This window comes from Guillardia theta (assembly GCF_000315625.1).
Source record: "Guillardia theta CCMP2712 unplaced genomic scaffold GUITHscaffold_23, whole genome shotgun sequence".
NCBI lineage: Eukaryota > Cryptophyceae > Pyrenomonadales > Geminigeraceae > Guillardia > Guillardia theta.
The window spans coordinates 220,303-242,057 of NW_005434651.1; the positions used below are offsets into that span (position 1 = coordinate 220,303).

General features: G+C 52.2%; 7 protein-coding genes across 7 annotated transcripts; 3 read left to right on the top strand and 4 right to left on the bottom strand.

Annotated features, from left to right (window-relative positions):
• Nucleotides 1-389: 389 nt before the first annotated feature.
• Nucleotides 390-863, bottom strand: GUITHDRAFT_106093 (hypothetical protein; the record flags this gene model as incomplete). The annotated part of the gene is made up of 3 exons (XM_005834931.1): nucleotides 390-489; nucleotides 554-621; nucleotides 672-863. The coding sequence occupies 3 exons, from the start codon at nucleotides 861-863 to the stop codon at nucleotides 390-392; spliced, it is 360 nt and encodes a 119-aa protein (XP_005834988.1).
• A 1,684-nt stretch (nucleotides 864-2,547) lies between these two features.
• GUITHDRAFT_106094 (hypothetical protein) lies at nucleotides 2,548-6,541 on the top strand (the record flags this gene model as incomplete). The annotated part of the gene is made up of 20 exons (XM_005834932.1): nucleotides 2,548-2,880; nucleotides 2,927-3,124; nucleotides 3,185-3,373; nucleotides 3,424-3,598; nucleotides 3,651-3,973; nucleotides 4,022-4,154; nucleotides 4,208-4,235; nucleotides 4,287-4,518; nucleotides 4,562-4,654; nucleotides 4,704-4,810; nucleotides 4,862-5,267; nucleotides 5,316-5,582; nucleotides 5,630-5,680; nucleotides 5,730-5,768; nucleotides 5,817-5,882; nucleotides 5,930-5,988; nucleotides 6,032-6,088; nucleotides 6,225-6,277; nucleotides 6,349-6,434; nucleotides 6,467-6,541. 20 exons carry the CDS (start codon nucleotides 2,548-2,550, stop codon nucleotides 6,539-6,541), a joined length of 2,970 nt encoding a protein of 989 aa, XP_005834989.1.
• Nucleotides 6,542-6,629: 88 nt separating this feature from the next.
• GUITHDRAFT_106095 (hypothetical protein) lies at nucleotides 6,630-10,085 on the bottom strand (the record flags this gene model as incomplete). Its single annotated transcript, XM_005834933.1, has 4 exons — nucleotides 6,630-8,887; nucleotides 8,935-9,402; nucleotides 9,455-9,804; nucleotides 9,853-10,085. The coding sequence occupies 4 exons, from the start codon at nucleotides 10,083-10,085 to the stop codon at nucleotides 6,630-6,632; spliced, it is 3,309 nt and encodes a 1,102-aa protein (XP_005834990.1).
• Nucleotides 10,086-11,182: 1,097 nt separating this feature from the next.
• GUITHDRAFT_106096 (hypothetical protein) lies at nucleotides 11,183-12,880 on the top strand (the record flags this gene model as incomplete). Its single annotated transcript, XM_005834934.1, has 9 exons — nucleotides 11,183-11,260; nucleotides 11,602-11,709; nucleotides 11,759-11,839; nucleotides 11,890-11,942; nucleotides 11,991-12,068; nucleotides 12,119-12,169; nucleotides 12,213-12,298; nucleotides 12,346-12,409; nucleotides 12,793-12,880. 9 exons carry the CDS (start codon nucleotides 11,183-11,185, stop codon nucleotides 12,878-12,880), a joined length of 687 nt encoding a protein of 228 aa, XP_005834991.1.
• A 106-nt stretch (nucleotides 12,881-12,986) lies between these two features.
• GUITHDRAFT_162508 (hypothetical protein) lies at nucleotides 12,987-13,656 on the bottom strand (the record flags this gene model as incomplete). Its single annotated transcript, XM_005834935.1, has 4 exons — nucleotides 12,987-13,191; nucleotides 13,239-13,327; nucleotides 13,377-13,505; nucleotides 13,555-13,656. The coding sequence occupies 4 exons, from the start codon at nucleotides 13,654-13,656 to the stop codon at nucleotides 13,143-13,145; spliced, it is 369 nt and encodes a 122-aa protein (XP_005834992.1). The 3' UTR covers nucleotides 12,987-13,142.
• A 492-nt stretch (nucleotides 13,657-14,148) lies between these two features.
• Nucleotides 14,149-15,306, top strand: GUITHDRAFT_151909 (hypothetical protein). The gene is made up of 8 exons (XM_005834936.1): nucleotides 14,149-14,280; nucleotides 14,345-14,418; nucleotides 14,476-14,535; nucleotides 14,663-14,743; nucleotides 14,868-14,930; nucleotides 15,006-15,033; nucleotides 15,080-15,147; nucleotides 15,193-15,306. Exons 2-8 carry the CDS (start codon nucleotides 14,365-14,367, stop codon nucleotides 15,229-15,231), a joined length of 393 nt encoding a protein of 130 aa, XP_005834993.1. The 5' UTR covers nucleotides 14,149-14,280; nucleotides 14,345-14,364; the 3' UTR covers nucleotides 15,232-15,306.
• GUITHDRAFT_106099 (hypothetical protein) lies at nucleotides 15,279-19,050 on the bottom strand (the record flags this gene model as incomplete). The annotated part of the gene is made up of 21 exons (XM_005834937.1): nucleotides 15,279-15,361; nucleotides 15,407-15,488; nucleotides 15,534-15,593; nucleotides 15,747-15,995; nucleotides 16,037-16,107; nucleotides 16,163-16,229; nucleotides 16,274-16,325; nucleotides 16,553-16,606; nucleotides 16,745-16,827; nucleotides 16,876-16,921; nucleotides 16,968-17,028; nucleotides 17,077-17,126; nucleotides 17,196-17,264; nucleotides 17,313-17,502; nucleotides 17,767-17,845; nucleotides 18,192-18,228; nucleotides 18,292-18,386; nucleotides 18,435-18,634; nucleotides 18,685-18,748; nucleotides 18,794-18,858; nucleotides 18,978-19,050. 21 exons carry the CDS (start codon nucleotides 19,048-19,050, stop codon nucleotides 15,279-15,281), a joined length of 1,830 nt encoding a protein of 609 aa, XP_005834994.1.
• Between the last annotated feature and the right edge of the window lie 2,705 nt (nucleotides 19,051-21,755).

Genomic DNA, 21,755 nt, shown 5'->3' on the forward strand with positions numbered 1-21,755 from the left:
CCTTCCACGTTGGCTGTCTGACACTTGTCCAATTTCTTGATACGTGTGTCCTCAAATTTCCAAATCTACATAGTAGCAATTGACATATCTTCTTGATTTCAGTTTTTCTATCTCGTCGTCAGAGTTTTTGTATCATCAATAGAGACAATCGATCAATCGATCATCAAAAATGAGGTATGAATTGTTGCTCGAGACCTTCTTATTCAATTCCAAATCTCCTTGTACTCTCGCTCTCCCTCAAGTATTTGTATCGCATATATATATATGCATTTCAAGGCGTCGCCCTTTAGTGTTGAGAGCAAGCCTTCAACCCCTCAAAGTAGCACTTTTTCGAAAGGCTGACCGTCCAAATGACGATGGCGGGCTGGACTTGAGACCATTCCCTTGCCTCACACTGGATGAACGAATCCGGCTTGACGGACAACGTTTGTTCGCATCTCAATGTCATCCTCGACTGCAGGAGTGCGAAGTTGGTCGGAAGCAAGGTACCTTCAAACCCTCACAGTCAGCTCATTTGATGCAAACATGGGGAAGACAGCAGTGAGGACGGTACCACTTCAAGACCAACCCCACAGTGAAGGAGGCGGCGACAGCGTAGCCGACGGGATTCTCTTTCCCAACCTGAAGGTTCGAAATCAACTTCAAAGAAGGCTCAACAGGGAAATGCTCACCAAAAGAATGGTCGCGCCGATCAGGTCGATAACGAAGCATATGAAGTATACCTGCCAGGTATAAACTCCAACGCAGCAGTCCACACGGGCCAAGATGTTGTGGCGGTAGCTGTTGAAGTTCATGGTGTAGTCCGCACGGAACCCCATTCCATAGAACACGTCGATACAAGAAAGAGTTATGGCTAGGAGCATGATTGCTGCAAGCCCGTCTTCCCCACAGCTCCCTGGTATCAGACCGAGACAAAGGATGAATCCTGCTACTTGTATGACTATATCACACAGCTGTTGATTCATGCGATTATGTCGAATGGTACTCAAAGGCTTCAAAGTCAAGTACAAGCAATACACAAGTTCAAGAAGCCTGAAAAGTCGACTGAGCGTAAAGAAAACTGCACATACACAGATGTCCGGGTAAAAGTAGGTTGGACTTTGATAGTAGACTTGATTATATGAAGAATAGCTGCTAGGACTTGAAGAACTACCGCCAACAAAGCAAACGTTTGTTGTTCCGTCAGAGCATATGGTACGATACGAATAGAAAGTCTTGTCGTTTGGACAATACCATGTTGAGCTCGAACAGCTTGAAGCACTCCTGGAGCATGAAAATCTTGCTTCAGTTGTTTTCTGCACAATGATCCAGAACTCACATTGTAGCGGAGAATAAACACAATGTTGTGATCTCGCTGTTGAAAGTTGAGAAGCTGGATCGCAAGTCGATCAGAATATCGCACTCTGATAATGAGGTTCTATCTCGTCATGCCTTCTATCATCTATCTATCGGAGTCTGTCTCGTCGAGTCTTCGATCAGTTTGCATACTTCCTCTTATCGCTCCTATTGCTCATTCTCCTCAGGGCCACTCCTGTCTACACTGCTCTCAGCAGCCGCCGCTGCTGCCGAGCCATGCCTCGGACCGAAAGCTTCCCACCTGAGATCGGACGCTCTAGTACCCCACCTCCCTTCTATAGGTTTAGGATTGGGGTGGGACCACGAGGGGTGGTCTGTCCTTCAGTGACCAATCTGGTTTGACGTTTGGCGGTTGATGTGACACCGTGTCTGCAAGCTAGTGGACAGGCTGGAAAATTCGGTGGGGTGGGGGCGCATTGCTCGGGGTAGGGGGTTAGTGATCCCGTTTTGCGACAGTCATATAGTAGGGTTATGATGGACTATGACGGGGGTAGGGAGGAAAATAGTAGGGGTGCATTTGCTCCACTAAACATCATTATCGCAGGGGGGGAAATTGGGCTTCAATGCAGGGAGACACGTGGGATTTTCGCTGAAACAAGAGGAGGAGGAGGAGGAGGAGGGGGAGGAGGGAAGCGAAGCAGCGGAGATAAAGAGATAAAGAGGAGAGGAACATCCCTGAAGGGTCCTTTCGGAAAAGTGTGGAGAAGAAGAAGATAGGATGTGGATGGAGAGGGGAAAAGTCCAGGTAGTGAATTATGTAGGAACGAGGGTAAGGAGGCAATGGGAAGAGCTTGAGATCGAAACGAATCCTGCTTTGTACAGACTTCTATGTTGCAACCAACAAGGACATAATGTGCAAAGAAGAGGATATCGAATTGTGAAGGAGGAGCTATGAGGGAACGACGGTGAACGGAATCATGAATGGAAGCGAGAACTTGAGATGAGTAAAAGAGGCAGAGAGGCAGAAAATTAATCATAATGGAATGTGTCTGAGATCTGGTTGAAGATGCTGTGCTAATCTGCATGACATGTTTGCTGTATGTCAAACAGAGACGAGTGAGCTGTACCTTGCTAGCTTGGATTATAGTCGTATGCTGCCTCCAACGACAAGTTGAGGAAGAACAAAGCGATTGAAGATTATCTGGATGTTTGGAAACGTCACACATTGACTTTGTCCTTGTCCTTGCAGGTATGACTACAATAGAGCCGAGAAGGAAGCCAGATTCCGACCATAGGGCTTACCGCCTGATCCAGCTACCCAATGGCCTTGACTGTGTCCTGATTTCCGACCCCGAAACTCAAACTGCAGCAGCTGCCATGGCAGTTGCTGCTGGACAGCTTCAAGACCCCCCTGAAGTTCAAGGCCTGGCTCATTTCTGTGAGCACATGCTCTTCCTTGGCAACAAGAAATTCCCTGGAGAGTCCGACTTCGACAGCTTCTGTGCGCAGAGTGCTGGTTACTCAAACGCCTGGACGTCTTTGGATCGCACCGTGTATCACTTCATGCTGGCTCATGACCGCCTGGTAAGCTTGATGTTCCATAGATCTTTCTGTTGTAATGGAGGCGCAGTACGATGCCCTCGATCGGTTTTCTGGGTTCTTCTCTGCCCCCCTCTTCCTCGAAGATCTTACTGAGCGCGAGCTGAATGCCATCGACTCGGAGAACAACAAAAATCTACAAGAAGACTCGAGGAGAGAGTTTCAGCTATGGCGATCCTCAAGCAAAGATGGCCATCCTGTCCAGCGTTTTGGAACTGGAAACTACAAGGTAGGGAATGAAGTTTCAAGTTTGTTCTTTCCCTGATCGTGCTTCATTGCAAAAATCCAGACGTTGCATGACATGCCTTTGGAAACTGGAACGAATATTCGAGAACATCTTCTTCGATTCTGGGAACAGAACTACAGCGCTAACATCATGAAACTCAGCATCTTGGGACGCGAAAGCCTCGACACCCTGGAATCATGGAGCAGGACCCTTTTCTCGGATGTCCCCAATCACAAGATCGAGCCGCTGAGGGTACTTTGAACCTTCAATCGAGCATCTTGATCATTTCTTTGCCTTTCCAGGGTGTCTTGAAGGAAGACGATCCTTTTACCAGCAGCTGGAAATCTCTCTACCACATCGTCCCAGTGAAGGAGAGGAGGAAGCTTGTGCTTTACTTCCCGACAGACTCCACGTATCCAAATTTCCGCCAGAAACCGACAAGATTTCTTAGTCATTGTCTTGGGCACGAGGGTCCAGGTTAGCTCTGTTTGATCGCATCACAGCGTTCAAAACTTGACGTTGCGAGCAGGAAGTGTGCTCTCGCTTCTGAAGAAGAAAGGATGGGCAACAGACCTTGGAGCTGGGACTGCAACACAGTCGACTCACTTTGCCTTGTTCGAAGTCTCCATCAAGTTGACGGAAGAAGGGATGCCGCATTATGAAGAGGTGATCGACTTGGTGTTCCAATACATCAATTCCTGCCTACGTGCCACCAACAACGACGAGCGGCGAAGAATCAGGCATGAGTGCGAGATGTTGGAGGAACTCAACTTCCGATTCCGAAATCGAGTCAGAGAAGATCAGTTCACTGAGCAGCTTGCGTGCAACTTGACCCGCTACCCACGAGAGGAGGTCAGAGCGCGTTGGATCTGCGATGTTCCAGCAGCTCACTTGGGGCAGGTGTTGTGCGGGCCAGACCTTTTCTACGACCCGCTCGATTTTGACGCATTGGACGCATTGATCGACAGACATTTCAATGCGAAGAATCTTCGAATTGACCTGGTGGCTCCCCTTGCCGACCAGCCTCTGGATGGTAACAGTGAACCAGTTTTCCTTCCTCTGACATGCTAAGGGATGTGACCCCAGGTGAAACGGAGTGGGCAGAGGAGACATGGTTTATGATCCCTTGACTTGTTGTCAGTCATTCTTCTCATGGTCAGTGCAGGTACAAGACCAAGTACGTCAGACGTGATATCTCCCCTGCTCTCATTGCTCGTTGGTCCGATCGCTCCATCCCGTGCCACCCTGAATTGCACCTTCCCCGCGCCAACCCCTACACACCGGAGCAGTGGGAGCTCAAGGGAGACCTTCAGTGCTCTACCGCTCCTACCAAGGTGATCGACACAGACACAGTGCAAGCATGGCATGTGCTGGACACCACCTTCGGAGTTCCCAAGGTGAGAACATGGAGGATCGTGAGCGGTCTTGACGGTCGGACAGGCTTCTGTCAGGATTCAGATCAGTTCGTTTGTCGGAGAGAAGTGTGCGAGGAAAGCAGTGTCTCTCAGGATGTTGTTGGAGTTGATCCAAGAGGTATGTGGAGCTGCTGCGCTTTCCTTGTCAAGCTCAAACTAGTTGATAGGTCACCAACGAAGAGGCATACGACGCAGAGGAGGCGGGGCTGGTGTTCGATATATCTAACACGTCTGCCTCTTCTCCGTGCACTGGTCTCAGGCTGTCGTTCAAGGGGTAAAGTTTTCAGCTGTGATCATTTCCAGCTCACCCGCCTTGCTTCTGCAGTTATGATCACAAGATGCCGGTCCTCGTCTCCAACATGTTGTCCTGCATCGCCAACTTCAAAGTCAAGGACCATGAGAGCGTGTTCGAGCTTGTGAAGCAGAAGACGATTGTAGACTACAGGAATAGAAGGTTCCAGCAGTCGTACTTCCACTGCGTCACTGCGACCAATCAAGTCTTGGAGCATCCCTTCTGGAGCAACGAGGAAAGGCTGAGGGAGCTGGAGACTTTGACAGGGGTTGAAGTTCAAGATTTCCTCAAAGAATTCTTGGATAATCTGCTGATTGAAGCGTTCATAGTCGGGAACTTCTCAGCGGAAGAAGCAGTGAAGATGATAACGGAGTCACTCTCCCCGCTGCAGCCCAAGGCCCTGGAGGGAGATAGCAAGCCTTGTCTCTGCATCACTCAGGTATTCTCCGTCCTCTCTCGTGCTGATAGTCACTCCTTCTGCCTACAGATCCCCGAAGGAGAGACTTGGGTGCATGAGGAGCTGGGCCCCGACCCGGATGCGGTCGACAGCGCGATCTCAGTGTACTATCAGATCGGGGAGAGGACCGTCGACATCGACGTACGTCTCGAGCTCCTCTGCCAAGTCATGGACAAGGAGATGTACGCGCAGCTGAGGACGGTAGAGCAGCTGGGGTACATAGTGGCCGCGGTGGAGACCAAGAAGTGGGGAGTTTGCGGGTTGAAGTGTCTGGTGCAGTCGGTTCAGTGCCCTCAGGTGAGGTGGGTAGATCCTTGTGCTCGGGCAGTGACAGGCGAGCGCAGCATTTGGAAGTTCGCATGGAAAACTTCTTCATGTGCTTCGAGAAGAAGCTCGTGAGTGTTGCCTGGTGCTACAGACCGTCTCGACGTGACGTGTTCGCAGCAAGAGATGCCGGGCGAGGAATATGCGGACCATGTCGAGGTTTGCGCTGCTGGGGTGTTGATGGTTTGTGACCTCCTGCTCCTCCAGAGTTTGATCACCAAGAAACAAGAGAGGGACAGGAGCGTCGACAGGATGTGCGAGCGCCTGATGACGGTGACGGGTGGAGGAGGAAGCGGTCAGTTGTGCTGAGATCGCGATAGGAACTTTGCGCGCACACTTTTGTGTTCGATAGGAAGGAGAAGGAAGTAGCCGCGTTGAGGTTTGCTCACTGATAGTGAGAGTGTGAGCTGACGGAGATGAAGAGCTGTCACGAAGGAGAGTTTGATTGAGTTCTTCCGCAAGTACTTCTCCGTTCACAGGTGAAGTCGGTAACCCTACTGCTACCCTCTCACCACATCTCCAGCTCAACAAGGAGAAGGCTCATGTGTCATGTGCTGGGGAGGTAACGCTGGACTGATGCTCTCGAGCTTGTCAAGTCACCTTGTCGTCTCGCAGAGCTGCAGTAGATGCTTGCAAGGCTGAGGGCAAGGAGGTGCACCTTTCTGCTGGTAAGAAGCCCACCATTTCCACTTCCCTTCATCCTCTTCTCTTGTGCCCTTCTACAATCACAAGTTTGCAGAGAGCAAGGGAACGATCAGACGCTATGCTCCTGGCTCCAACCCTTACCCGGCGCCAGACATGGGACAGGCGAGTCGAGGATGGGGGGTTGGTCTCACAGCAGTAACGCTCTCGAGCAGGCAGCGGAACAGTTCGTGTCCGAGGACGTCTCGGCTCTGCGGCAGTCGGCCTCACGCTTGAGGGTGCAGAAGTGAAGGACCGACGGTGGGGCTCTGGAGATGTTTGCGGCTAACCGACGTAGAGTGTAGCTGTAGAACCTTTACAAAAAAGAAGCAATTTCACTCATGTTAAGAACTTTATCCGACCGGAGAAGTAAGAGGCCGTGAAGTGGAGGGCTGACAGGTACTTCTCTCGGTCATTGTACAGCCTTGAGTTCACATGCCCTGCCACTTGCCTCACGTGTGACCACAAGTGCAGGCACATCCTCCCCGCTTGTCCCAGTCCCTCAAGCTTCGTCTCCGCTCCATCAGGAAGGCGCGAGGCCACCTGAAGGACGAGGAGCACCTTGAGAATGTTGGAGTTGAAGTGCATGAGGCTCGGGAGGAAGCCCTTCTTCTCCCCACGTCGATGCATCGCCAGTCGCTGGTTCTGCCTCCTCATGTTCGCGTGCCGCTGAGCCTCAGTGAGCATGGAAGCGCGGCGAGTGATGACTTCCCTGTAGACTGACTCGTAGCAGTTGATGAGACAGCAGGTCCAGTCGTAGACGCTTCCTCTCTCGCTCCTCACCGACTGCTTTGGGAAGTGAAGGTGGAGATATGCGTCATGCACCTCGTCGCTAGGGTGCAGAACCATCCATCCCCTCTTCTTCATGCTCGCAGCGAACGAGTCAAGACGCTGCTGTGACCTCTCGACTGCCGCCGCCACGTCTCGCTGCTCCTTTGCCGTCTTTCCTCGCTGCCGGCATTCATCAACAGCTTCCTTCGCACCCAGTACTTTCCTCCTCCTTGCACTGAGCGAGTTCAGCTTCAGCTCTAGCAGATCCTCGTCGACGGCCAAATTGAATCCTCGATCGGAGAACCTCAACTGGAAGGCAGCAACAAGCGTGAGGGCCTGCCTCAGCTTCCCAATCGACTCATCCACAAGGGCGACATGACGACTCAGGTCCTTCGTTTCCTCTCCTTCCAACACCCTCGACGACTCAACTAATTCGCTGATGCGACGCAAATAGTCAGACTCTACAGAGATCCGCTGTTCCAGCAGCTCTAGCATCCCTCTCCTGTCCTCCCCTGCCTGCTTGAACGCTTCCTCCGCTTGCTTCAAGGCCTGCCTCGCCTGCTGGTACTTCTTCTCGTCGGTCAGCTTGGTCGCCTCCTCGGCCTTCTGGTCACCCTCTTTGATAAGCTGCCTCACTCGCCGTTCCTGCTCCTCCCGGGCCAGCCGCTCCTGCTCCTCCTCTGTCTTGATCCGCTGTTCCAGCAGCTCTAGCATCCCTCTCCTGTCCTCCCCTGCCTGCTTGAACGCTTCCTCCGCTTGCTTCAAGGCCTGCCTCGCCTGCTGGTACTTCTTCTCGTCGGTCAGCTTGGTCGCCTCCTCGGCCTTCTGGTCACCCTCTTTGATAAGCTGCCTCACTCGCCGTTCCTGCTCCTCCCGGGCCAGCCGCTCCTGCTCCTCCTCTGTCTTGATCCGCTGTTCCAGCAGCTCTAGCATCCCTCTCCTGTCCTCCCCTGCCTGCTTGAACGCTTCCTCCGCTTGCTTCAAGGCCTGCCTCGCCTGCTGGTACTTCTTCTCGTCGGTCAGCTTGGTCGCCTCCTCGGCCTTCTGGTCACCCTCTTTGATAAGCTGCCTCACTCGCCGTTCCTGCTCCTCCCGGGCCAGCCGCTCCTGCTCCTCCTCTGTCTTGATCCGCTGTTCCAGCAGCTCTAGCATCCCTCTCCTGTCCTCCCCTGCCTGCTTGAACGCTTCCTCCGCTTGCTTCAAGGCCTGCCTCGCCTGCTGGTACTTCTTCTCGTCGGTCAGCTTGGTCGCCTCCTCGGCCTTCTGGTCACCCTCTTTGATAAGCTGCCTCACTCGCCGTTCCTGCTCCTCCCGGGCTTGCCGCTCCTGCTCCTCCCGGGCCAGCCGCTCCTGCTCCTCCCGGGCCAGCCGCTCCTGCTCCTCCCGGGCCAGCCGCTCCTGCTCCTCCCGGGCCAGCCGCTCCTGCTCCTCCCGGGCCAGCCGCTCCTGCTCCTCCCGGGCTTGCCGCTCCTGCTCCTCCCGGGCCAGCTTGCCTTGCCTCTCGTTCTCTTCTTGTCGTTTGCGTTCTTCAATTCTCTCTTCCAGCAGCTCCAAAACTCCTTTTCTGTCCTCCCCTGCCTGCTTGAACGCCTCCTTGGCCTGCTTCAAGGCCTGTTTCGCCTGCTCATACTGCTTCCCGTCGGTCAAATCGTTAGCTTCCTGCAACTTCAAATCCCCTTCATCCAGGTGAGTTTTCCTTTCCTGGTCTGCAATTTTTCCTTTGTTTTGAACCATTTCCGTCATATCGTATAGCTTCTGGTTGTCTGCTGGCTCATCTTGTCTTACTCCCTGACTTGGAGTCACATCCCCTTGCAACTTCTTCTCTTCTTTTCATGCATGTCAGCGAGCAGGAGAACAAGCATCGCAAAATTACCTTGGTTCCTCTGTATCTCGTTCATTTGATTGAACAGATCATCAAGGTGAACTCTTTCAATCCCGGCTTTGCAACAGACTTCTTCATACTTCTTGTGTAGCATTTTGGCTTGCTCAATATCTCCGGCTTGCAAACATTCAGAAGTTGCCATTAGTGCATTGATCGCTTCATCTTTGAGGTTGTGCTGTGTCCTGGATGCCTCTGCTTCCACCAATTTTACTTCCATTTCTCTCCATTCTGGTGGAATTTGTAGGTTGAATTCCTCATACTTCTTTAGACCTTTTTCAAGCTCTTCTCGGGCTTTAGCAAACATCCCAGTATGAATCAGCACGGCGCATTCGTTCAAAACATGATTGGAGTTGTTCCTTTCACTTTCAAGGATTTGTACTAGCTCCACACTGGCATCGAACTCTTCCTGTTCCGCCGTTTTGGAACCCGATGGTGTTACAACATCAATCAAGTTGTTTCCTGCATCCGCACAAATCAGTGTCGGAACAAAGCATTTCGACAGAATCTCTACCTGAAGTTCCAACACCATCATCAACCACGGGATAGTCGTGACTTGTCAACCAATTTCCGTTCACGACGAATTTGAACTGGCGTCTTCCAGGAGGAAGTTTCACAACAGTCTCCCATGAGTTGTCCGCATTCCTCGAAAGCTCGTGAAACTCGAGCCATTCTGACCAATCCCCGACCACATAGACTTTGCCATCTACGTAAGCATTCGTCTTGTAAGCAAGGGCCGTGGGGACGAGAGTAGCATTCAGCAAGTCATTCTTTCTTCGCTTCAAGTACTCGAAAGCAATCTTGATCTCCTCCAGGGTGATAAAATTATCACCGTTGGTGTCGACGAGCTCAAACAGCCGTTTCCTGTCATCATCTCACAAACTTTACCCCACAACTATGTAGAGCACTCACGTCGGGGCTATCTTCTGAGCTCTCAAGAACTCGATCGCATCCTTGGATAAGCCGCCATACTCACCGAGATTTTCCGGCTCACCTCCTTTCAGCCAGAGAGCACTGTTACCCCGACCGAGCTTGTTTCGAGCGTATGCAGTTGAAGATCTCAAAGAAGAAGGAAATCCATTTGCATCCACATGAAGAATAAGGAGGGAAAAGAGGGGGAAACTGAGGAAAAGCCACCGATTCATCTTCATCAACACAATCTGCTGAAATCACATGCATCAGTTCATGTCACGTACCGTCAAAGAAAGTCAAGAAAAGTAACAAACCATCATCATAATTGAAAGCACGTACCTTAGTGATTCTGAAGTCGTTGAGGAGTAAAGTATGCAATACATGAGTTTTTCAAGACAATCTGCAAGAAAGCAATCAGTGAAGCCAATCATGAAGTGCATAAATTTCAGATTTTCATGCTGTGACACTGAAATTCTGTCTATCCTAATGATAAATTCAGATGGTTATGTAGAATATTGTTAAAACAACACAAGGAAACGAAGTAACATCATGAAAATAGTCTAGTCTGCCACCTTCGATCCTCCGTTGATGACATATGCAACGCTCCATGCAGACAGGAGATTCACAACAAAGTTTTCTCGTGATCACTTTGTCTGAAAAGATAACAAGAAACAATCCTACGCAAGCTTGCACGAGGAAGAGAAAGCATGCAGGAAACAACCACCCTTCTCCTTGGATCCCAGGAACGGGGGCCGAGGATCACAAAGTTCCACCAGGCAAGGGCGCGAGTCAAAGCAAGGGGCACAGTAAGGTCAAGAAATCATTAGAGGAGAGGCAGAGGACGAGAAAGACGAGGAAAAGGAGCATGGAAACCCTCCCCGCTTTCTCTAATCTCTCCTCTTCGCTCGCCCGCCATCGCGGCATAGGTCGGCGGGCTCGGCCGCATCAGCTGAAAAGAGAGAAACGTTGGAGAGTTTGAAACTTTGCTAATGGAAAGATTTGTTTAAACTTTATGCCGAATATGTTGAAGTTCCAAACTTTGAACGTCATCTTTTTCATGCGGCACCGTGCATACGAGCTAGTGCCATGCTCCCTGCCGGAAATGCAGGCTGGAATGCCTCGCTATCCCCTTGCTGCTGCTATGGCTGCTACCCCGCTTCTGTCTGCCTCTGGGGGAGAGACTGGGGAAGAGAGGGGAGGGGAGGAGGGAGGGAGATGACAGAGAGGGAGGAGCGAAGGAGGGGCCTTGAACGAAGTAGAGGAAAGAGGAGGGCAGGTCGTGAAAGTGCAAACAGGGCCCAGTCAAGGACGTCGCCGAGTTTCGGGCACGATGAAGAGCAGTTTCCTTGGAGTGCTGATTGCTCTTGTTGGAAACAGTCTCATTGGAACAAGCTTTAGTGTCATGAAGGTTTGAACTCAACCATGGTAAGATTGATGGTGTGACATCGTTGAAACCAGATAGCACACGAGCGGAACACAGGAGGGAAGAATTATCTCACCATCCCGATGTAAGGGAAGCACGAAGCTGAGATACCATCTTATTCTTCTGATGAGGTGGTGGGCTGGAACTTCTCTCATGGTCCTGGGCGAGCTTGGAAACCTTGTGGCGTACTCTGTGAACTCCTGAGTTGAAATGCTTCCCTTGCTGACCAGAAGTCTGCAGTTAGCGAAACCTTCCCTCATCTCGCCGCTGGGAGCGATATCTGTGCAGACAGCTTCTGCTCTTGTCGTTGACTGAGGCCATCACAGGTAGTTGTCAATGTGCCGTTCGCCTACTTCATCTTGGGCGAGAAGCTGTCCTTTCGCAACATCCTCGGCTGCATCCTCTGCATCTTGGGTGGTTATGGGATAGTGGGGGTGATGTGAAGTCGCTTGCTCCCCAATGGTTTGTGATGCGATGTTTCAGGTTGTAGCAAACAACACATCGGAGCATGAGACGGTTACGGTTGAACAATTCGAGAAAATGGCGTTCCGACCTACGTTCATGGTTGCGCTGACAACGATTTTTCTGTTCTGACGTGTGAACAAACTCTCCAGGTTTTCTTCACGATATCTGTCATGGAGTCGATTGATCTGATCTGGTCAAGAAGGTGAGAGTGTCGTACCAACGTTTTCCCAACGTCCTCACCCTCTGCAAGGAAAACGGTCATGACATACATCTGGATATGTTCGCTGCTCGGAGGGCTGACTGTGCTGTCTATCAAAGCTGTCACATCGTACATGCTCGATCTTGTTCCTTTCCTCCCATTTGAACCTCGTCCTGCAGATTTATGGTCATTACATTCCAGGGATCGAACCAATTCGGCAATCTGCTGCCGTTCGCGATCTTTCCGATCCTTGCCTTGACCCTCGTGCTGCAGGAAAGACGGCGACGTTCCTGTCTCTTCTCTGAACCATGCTGGGCAGGTGCACTTCTTAAACAAGGCCATCGCAGACTACGGGACAGGTTGACGGGCCCAGAGGCTTTCAAGTGTTTACTGAGGGCCCGCGCAGGAGAAGTGGTTCCCACCTACTACGTCATCTTCACCTCTTGCGCTGTCTTGGGCAGTGCGATCCTGTGAGTCGTGCATTGATACGCTTCGATCCTTTCAGATCAGTACGCGTCATGTTGAGATCTCACTGGCTACCATGGCAGGTACGGAGACCTGACAGATTCGAGCAAGGAGAACATTCTGGTACCATTCTCGACACACACCTTGATCTCTTTCAACTGCTCAATCTCCGCAAAAGAAGCTCAATCTACAGACTGCACTTCCATCTGAATCGGAATCATCAGGTTTTTCTCTTGAGCTTCATCGCAACATCTGCTGGAGTGTACCTGGTCCAGCTACGAGGATCGCTCGTGCATGTTGCTAATTCGTTGACAGGTTGCAAACCAAAGGGAGGGAAAAATAAACATTCACAGGACATCTGGCGAGGTTTTTTTGCCTCATGTTGTAGGCTTGCAATGATTGATCTGTTTGTCGCCCAGCAGCACATACGCTCGATAGAGGCCTCCGACGGCGATGATCAAGAAACCTTGCTGTAGATATATTCTTCTCTTTCGCTCGTGTTATTCTTTCCCTCGAGTCTGTCTCCAATATCCAGAAATGCGTGTTTTCCAACCTGCGGGATTGACTCTGAGAATATTCTTATCAATGAATGCTTGTCAATTTATTCAGAGCATTTTCCACAGAAATTTGACGTGTTAAGGTTCTCAACAATCAGCATACACCACGGCCATGCAGCGGCCTCCTCCACCAACAGAGCAGGACAAACAACCCCATGTCATCCACCAATGTACAAGATCTTCACTCTGGAGGCCAGATGTCTAACTCAGGATGGTCGTTGTCGTATTCGCTGCACCTTCACGTCAGTCTAACCATCATACACCCACAAAGTCTCACTCATGGATCGGGCTCCAGTACGAGCTGTCCCAAGACCCCGGACACCCTACCTCCGGGTAGAGCTTCCGTATGCACAGATCAATGTACTCCTGCGAATTCTCATCTCAACTCTAGCACAGGGCACAGGACAGCGCTGACCTCTGCGAACATCTCCGGATCTCCCGTGTGCTCTCGCTCCCAATACGGGTAAGTCTCAGTCCCCCACAGCATCTGTCCACGCGCCCTCATGGCCATTCTCCTCCTGGGAACCCTCACGAGCTCCAGATCCTGAAAGTCTCAAGTCAACTCTCAAGCAAGAGCTCCTAACACTGCCTACTGCTGTTCTCTTGTTGCCGCTCGTCGTAGCGATCAGCAAAGTAGCGATCCCAGCAACGGCCAGCACAGCAGCCACCACGAGAAGCTGCTGATTCCTCAGCATCGTTGCTGTGCGGTGTAGGCCTGCATCGCCTCGTTAGAGCATCGGTCAAGGGAGAGCGAGGATCAGGACAATGCTGCTATTTCATCACAGGACAGGAAACGTGACGGAGATGAGAGGGAGATGATGATGATGATGATGATGATGATGATGATGATGATGATGATGATGATGATGATGATGATGATGATGATGATGATGAGGAGGAGGAGGAGGAGGAGGAGGAGGAGGAGGAGGAGGAGGAGGAGGATAGGGCATGAGAAGAGCTGGTGATCGTGATGGTGGGCAGGACAGGCGACAATGCAGTTCGAAAGTAAATGCATGAAGAGGCGTTCATTGCTATCAACTACCCCACCCTACACTTTTAGCAGGCAGGTTTAGAAAAATTCTTCAGGGGGTGGGTCTGGGGGTGGGTAGGAATATGATCGGTCAGTACGGGGACGAGGTTTCGGGGGTTTGCACAGAACCGAAGAAAACGCTTCATCAGTGCGGAAACAATGTGGAGAAAGCGGAGGACAACAATGATGGCGATGGCGATGGCTATGATGATGATCACGATGCCTTCATCGTCATTATCAGCATCACCAACACCTTCTTCCTTCTCAGCAGCGCCATCAGCGCATGAAGGTCTGATCTCGATTGCAAACGTTCATTCGGATCTGAAATGGGTCGGACTTTTGCGCCCTTTCAGTTGAGAACACACTCCGCATCATGCTGAAGGATAAGGATTCGGACTCACTGATTCCTGACACAGAGAAGATTCACGTGGATACCACTCCCTTGCTGCCCAACGACAATCATGTTTGATTTCCTTGTCCTCAGACCAAAGTCGGGCAAATGTTCAAGGTTGAGCTTCAGAGCTCGCCGTCTACGGGGTTCACGGTAAGTGCTTAGGCGTGCCATGTCTTTCGGTTCTGTCTGCTGCATGTTCCATGTTTTCCATCTTGCATTGGCATTGATGCTGTCTGGTGCATGTCTTGCGAAATGATTGCCTCTGATCTCATGGCAGTGGGCGTTGGACGGCCTGACTTCTATGGACATGGGAAATCCCTTACAGTCTGTGAGGACTGGAGCTTCGGCTGCCATCAAGGTGTGTTGTACGAAATATGTCCGTAAGTGTGTGTTGTTCGGACAAGATGTGATAGAAATGTGATAGGGATGCTTGGTTGGAACTGAGATCTTGTGAAGTTTTGTACGTGACTTTCTTGTTTCAGGAAGTGTCAAGCAAGTTTCAAGCGTCATCTCAAAACACCAAGCTGGGAGCTCCTGGCTTCCAGGTGAGGGAAGAGAGGGGCAAGGGGGAGAGGGTGGTGAGGAGTCGAAGAACCTGACTTGTGGTTTGTTGGTGACAGAGTTTTGTCTTCGAAGCGACGAAAGCAGGCATGCCGTCGGTTCCTCTGGTTGGCTCAGTCACTGTGCATGGCAGGATCAACTATCATCTCCTTTTCCTACCGAAGGCCCTGGGAAGAAGATTCTCCTCCCTCCCAACAAGTGGTGGGCTAGCATGTCCCGATGTGCTGCGGGTGAGAAATTCTGCAGATTATCGAAGTGAGGGCGGCGGCGGACAAAGAGCTTTGAAGCTCTTCTTTCCAGTTTAACGCAGAGGCAGCGAACGTCAAGCTTGTTTAGACTACAGTGAACGAGATGGAGTGGAAGGATAAGACTTCCCCCTCAGGGCCCACCAGGTCCGCGTCGACATGATGTTGTCCTGCCACGAGAGGTCAGGAAGGGTGGGGGAGGAGGCTGGGGAGACCAGGAGGAACGATATCCTGAGGCACAGAGATCAGCAGCTCCGAACGATCTCCCCGCACGATCAACTTGCCGTCGAGGAACAACTTTGAAAGGCAGTCACAACCAGGAGGGTAGGCAGGGTCATCGACCTCAGCAACGGCTTCCTCCGGTACCCAAACGCCCCCAACACGATACTCGATGTGCAGTTCCTGCATGTGTTGAGAAGGTACCAAGGATTGGGGGGGGGGGGGGGGGGGGGGGTGCAGGCATCGAGGGGCTGCAGGATGGAAGTGAAGGGAAGAGTGAGTAGGAGGAGGACGCCAAGGAAGCCTTAGAGGAGGATGCACGGCACTGTATCTCACCTCCTGTGCCCGATGAGAAGCTCCGTTGACTGGTGTGAGGACCTCGATGCTTGGCGGCTCAGAGGAAGGAGATCTTCTTGAACCTTCCGACAAGTCATGAGGTCGAGCAAGAGCAAGAGCAAGAGCAAGAGCATAAGGAGGTGAAGCAGTGAAGGAGACAGGAAGGGAGTTCGACGGACCTTGTTTGCGACTCAGTGGCTGCCTTGATCGCACCAGTTCGTCGACTCCCCACTGCTCCTTGAGGTGGATCTTGCAAGACGTTAATCCTCAGCCGTCACCGCAGCCACTACCTTGTAGTCATTGCTGGGTGTTGCGATGTTGTACACCAGCAGGATTGAGTCCACACGCATGATCCTCTCCCCTGCCCTTCCTTGTCAGCTGTACAAAGTCTCACCTTCCTCCCCTCCTTCCCTCACCTGCTCTCTCTAGCAGCGGGAGCATGACGGCAACATCTGCTCCTGCCCTGTCGAAGTATCGTCCTCCCTGCTCCAGCCCTCAGCAGGTGCGGCATCAGCCAGTCAAGTTACGTTGGAGCACTTGGGACCCCACCCATGATCCTCATCGTAGCAGAAAGACTTCCTGGAGGGCTGACGATCAACGAGGCAAGAGGAGGAAAAGAGACGAACAAGGGGGAAAGAGGAATGGAGATCATGGGACAAGGGAATGGAGGTCAGATGAGGAGAAGAGAGGGGAGGGGAGGGGAGGAGACCCTACTCTTCAATGTCCTTGAGCAAGAAATATTTGAAAGTTCTGTAGACAAGAAGAGAACAAGAAAGTCAGGGGACCAATTACCTTTGAGACCTCACCTGAGATGCGATGAGATGAAAGGAAAGCGTCGGAAAGACTTCGAGTCAATGACCCTATAGAGCACAATCACCAGCTTGATCCTCCCTCCCGCCCTATCCTCTTATCCCATCCGTTCCCCTCCGCTCACTTCCGCCCCCCGCCCTCTCCCCTCCTCCCCTCCTCCCTCCCCTCCTCGCCCCTCCAATCTTGACCATTTGGGGAAGTCGACGATCCAGTCAGGCACGAGGCCGGTGGGATACTCGATGAAAGTCCCGTAGGTCATCCAGGCTCCCTCCTGCTCGCCCGCCCGTCACATGCCGACCAGTCTCAGCTGATCTCCCACCTCGTACTTGCGGGCCACGAGAGCGAGCGCGTTAGGATGTGCGAACCTGTCAGGACGTGTCAAATCGCGCATTGACTTGCGTCGGGGTCAACCAATCATCTCCATCGACGACGACGATGACGTCATCATCCTGGGGATCGGCCATGGCGATGGCTTCACACGAAAGGTCACGGGAACGAGTCCATGGCTCGGTAACTTCACCGTTGATGGTGTTGTACAAGGCTCCCTTCCTCTCTTCATTCACGATCACCCTGACCCTCTCATCTCCTCTTCGCCGCCCCCCCCGTCAGAGCAGACAGCTGGAGGGCAGACAGAAGAACCTGGAGGCCTCGATGGCAACATCTCCAGTGCCATCCGACGAGTGGTCGTCAGTCACAATCAGCTCCCAGCTGCTCGACTAGTCAAAGTCTTCCATCTCCAGCAGCAATCTGACTCACTTCCTGTAGCTTTGCGCTAACACGCTCTCCACCGTGAATCGGATCCAGGTCGCGCAGTTGCGAGCTGGGGTGACTATGATGAAACGAAGAGCTTCTAGAGCAGGTGCTGGCTCCTTCTTGTCCGGATGCTCGGAGAGGATCGGGGCATTCTGATTGATGATGACAGAACGAGCAAACGAATTTCCATGAACTGGCAGCAGAGAACTTCAGAATCGGCTCTGCCTCCAACCCTCCCCAACATCATGCTCCTGCTCCTGCTCCTGCTCCTGCTCCTGCTCCTGCTCCTGCCCCTGCTCCTGCTCCTGCTCCTGCTCCTGCTCCTGCTCCTGATCTTACAACATCTGCTCCTGCTCGTCCTACTTCCCCTGATCTCTTTGGTCCTCATCCTCCTCCTCCTCCTCCTCCTCCTCCTGCACCTGCATCTGCTCTTTCTCTTCCTCCTCTTGCTCCTCACCGATGTCATAGAATGACTTGGCTGGAGGTCCGAAATATTCTCCCCCGGCGATTTTGAACCCATATGAGAGCCTCCTCCCCTGTTCGGGGAGCCAGCCCGGAGGGCGATCCCTTGGAACGTCCTGCCAGCACGTTCGGCTCTCCCTGCACGCGAGATCGGCGTCGGGAGGTACAGGAGTGAGATCTGGCAGGTAGAGGATAAGGCGGGGGAGGGAAGTGAATCGTTATCGAACCTTCTTCGTGAATCCTGTAGCCCGAGGAGAAGACGGTTTCTGAACTGGCACACTTGAGCTGCAAAGTCGGCAAGGTATCAGATTAGAGAGGAAAGGAGAAGAGACGATCGGGGAGGGGGCAAAAGAATTTTTGAGGAGAAACCTGCGAATGGAGGCGTTGGTAGTGGCAGACTGCGTCTCCTCTGAATCGAACCATCCCTTTCACAACACGAGAATACTCTGCTTTGTCTCTGAGCAAAACATCAATCCAAAAAAAGACCTTCCCCAACAAAACGTTCTTTCATTGCCTGTACAATGTCGCGTTTCCGCTGTAGTTGTCAAGGTTCCGAGCGACAAGTAGATGTTCGTCAAGGAAAATCATGAGCAGGCAATCGAGGGTTGTCAGAACCTAGCGCACGTTCAGATTTGTCGTCAACAACCAACAACCCTCTCTCACCCCAAACGCGTATCGATGATCGGCGGCTGAAAACACCCGAAGCTCCACTTGCAGCAAGAAATCTTCTCCCGAGTCCTCTGATGTGCAAACGCTCGTTGACCCTCCCTCAGCTTCATCGTCGGCCCGCTGGTTCTCCAAACGGATCCATCGCTTCGGGCCCGTTCTTGCCGAGCAGCTGCCTTGACGTTCCGTATCGGCTCCTGCGGAGCAGAAGAACTTCATGTGAACGTCCGGTACGCGGAGAAGGGACCTATCGCGGTGAAACGAAGTGAATGGTGCTGGAATGCAGTTCCATTCTGCTCGTGAGCTAAGACCTAGCAAGTCGTCATGGCGCAGGGATCAGGCACTATCAGATCTACCGCATATGCAGAAATCTCCTCTGTCCTGCTATCACACTCGTCCAGGGTAGACCAGTCGTGAACTCCTGGTATGGTTCTCAGAAGCTGTCGGGTGCACGCCGTGGGAGAGAGGGAGGGGAGGAGAGACGCATGAGACAAGGGTGCACCTTCCGTCTCGTTGCAGATCAACTCATTCAGAGTCAACCTCTTGTTAATGAAGACCAGGAGCTTGCAACAAGCTCCTGCTGGTCTGACATGGTAGACGAGTTGTCCACCATCGTGCGTAAGACGAAGATGACTCTCCTCCCACCCGCTCAGCTAGACAGCAGAGTATCACAAGGGATCAGCCATCAGCAGGATGTTTCTCACAGTCTCGGAGGCCATCTCCTGCCCGAGGGAGGGTACGATTGACAGGACAACGATGAGTACAAACCACATCCCGAGAGGATCCTGAGAAACAACTGCATCACCATTGAGCGCTTACAGGCTCTCATCGTCGTCAGTCACCTTGTACATGGATTAATCTTGCGGGTGATACACTGGAGTCCTCCTCCTCCTCCTCCTCCTCCTCCTCTCAGCCGCCATCGTCTCCTCCGTCGGACGCTTTGTCGGCAAGCAATGGACCGTGAAAGCCGGGGATTCTTTTTTTACCCTGTAAAATTAAAAAAAATGCAAACAAAATGATCCCGGGTCCGCCGGCTTGCCGGGCCGAGGCTCACTGTATTCGGATCGGCGCCCGGCCGGGCCGCGCCGAGATTTGATGGCGGGCCTGGATGACTCACTGAGTCTCATCAGTACGAGGATGATCAGGAGAGTCTCATTGGAGTCCGCGGGGAGCGCCCCGGCCGATCGGACTCACTCAGCCTCGGAGATCGAATCAGGTCGACCGGGCGGTACTCAGTACGGCAGACCGTGACGGGCCGGGCCCGGCCGGGTGGCCCCGGTGACCCGGGCATAAAAAAAAAGATAAAAAAACAAGATCCTGTAAAACTAAAAATGAACTTTAGAACCGGAAGTCCTTTAGACGTGCATCGCATGCGACCAAACGTGGAAAGGGAAACGAAGAGGAGGGGAGGGGAGGAGAAGGGGAGGAGGAGGAGGAGGAGGAAGGAGTAGAAGAGAATAAAGGATATCACAACAACACAACACAACAAGATAGAACTCTCAGACATCAACAAGGCAAACAGACAACTGAAAAAGTTGAAAACGCTCCAAAGAAGAGGTGATCAGATCCGTCAACTTGACATAAACGACAGAAGGAGCATAGCTGATAGGCAGGCATTTCGCTAACGTTCACATTTTGTTTTCATTACATGCGCATTCCGTACTCGTTGTCCAGCATTCGTTCGAACACACTGATGGTTTGTTTTTGAAGATGTCCAGGGAAGCCAGCAGGTGAAGCGGAGGTCGCGAAGCTTTGAAACAGATTGAAATAGATTGTCTGTTGAAGACAAGACTTGCAAACAAATCAAAAAGATGATCGAGATGATTGAAGAAGGTCGTGTCATGCTGCGTTTGGCTGCTCCGATCATGGCGAGCTCTAGCTTGAGTTATATTATGAACATGGTTGACCTGTCGATGGTTGGTAAGACGCGAATACCTCATGCTGCCATCCTTTTATAGACCCTCTTCTCCTCTCTCCTTTCCCTCCCTCATCCTCCTTTACCTTCCCATCCCTCTCTGTCTCTCCTTCTCCACTCCACAACATCACATTACCGCTATCTTCTCCCTCCCTATCTCCTCCTCCTCCTCCTCCTCCCCTCTCCTCCTCCATCTTAAAACCTCTATAGGTCACCTTGGGCGTGAAGAGCTTGCGGCTGCCTCATTGGGAACGGCTTTTTACATGACCGTCTTCTTCCCCCTCAACGGGGTGGCCATGGCACTGGATACTCTGTTTTCTCAGTCGTACGGGGCCAAGAACTTTCATTCCTATGCCCTCTGGCTCCTGGTGGGCTGCGTTTCCATGACGTGCAGCACGCTGCCTGTCATCGTGATCCTGCTCTTCACGGACAAGTTCCTCATCGCTATGGGCATGGAGGAGCATCTGAGCCACCGAGCAGCTACGTTCGTTCATTACCTGCTACCAGGGATGCTTCCCAACATCTTGTATATAGTCTTCACCAAGTATCTACAGGTTGATCCCCTCCATCTTTCCTCCTCTCCTCCTCTCCTCCTCTCCTCCTGTCTCCCTGTCTCCCTCTTCTCCTCTCTCCCTCTCTTCCTCTCCTTCCCTCCAACTTAACCCTGCTCCCTCCTCTCCACTATCCCAATCCCTCCTCTCCGCCTCTTCTCTCTCCTTGCCCTCCCTCCCCCCAATCTCCTCACTGCCACTCCCTCCTGACTGTCTCCTGTTCAGTCTCAGCACATCCTCTCCCCCTGTGTCTGGATTTCTGCTCTTTCCAACCTCTTCAACATCATCGTCAACTACGTGCTCATCTACTCCCTGGGCTGGGGCTTCGTTGGAGCTCCGGTGGCCACCACCCTCTCTCGCATCTTCCAGTTCCTTGGAATGATCGTCTTCCTCCTCTCCTCCTCGCGTCACTCGAGGTACTCCCCTGCTCCCTTGCTCGCCTCCCCTCCTCCCCTCCTCCCCTCCTCCCGTCCTCCCCTCCTCCCCTCCTCCCCTCCTCCCCTCCTCCCCTCCTCCCCTCCTCGGAAGCAGGGGGTTCTCTGTGCTCGATGTTCTGCCTGCTGTCTATTGATCCAGTCACACTCACGAACTTTCCTGCTCTGAGAAGAAGGTCGATATGTACTGTGACGAAGCTCGGGGGATAGTTGGTTAAGGTGGTGGACGAGGTGGCCTTTCCGCTGGAGTGCCAGCGGAACAATTCACAGCTGATACTCTTACAAAGACGGTGCGGGGACTCCCATAGATGTAGGCTTTTACGGACATGTTTATTTCAATGGACTCGTCAGTTCCCTTGGTATTACTAGAGACCTATGGTGCAAACTGACAGTTCGAAGTTTTTATTCTGGGTTTGCA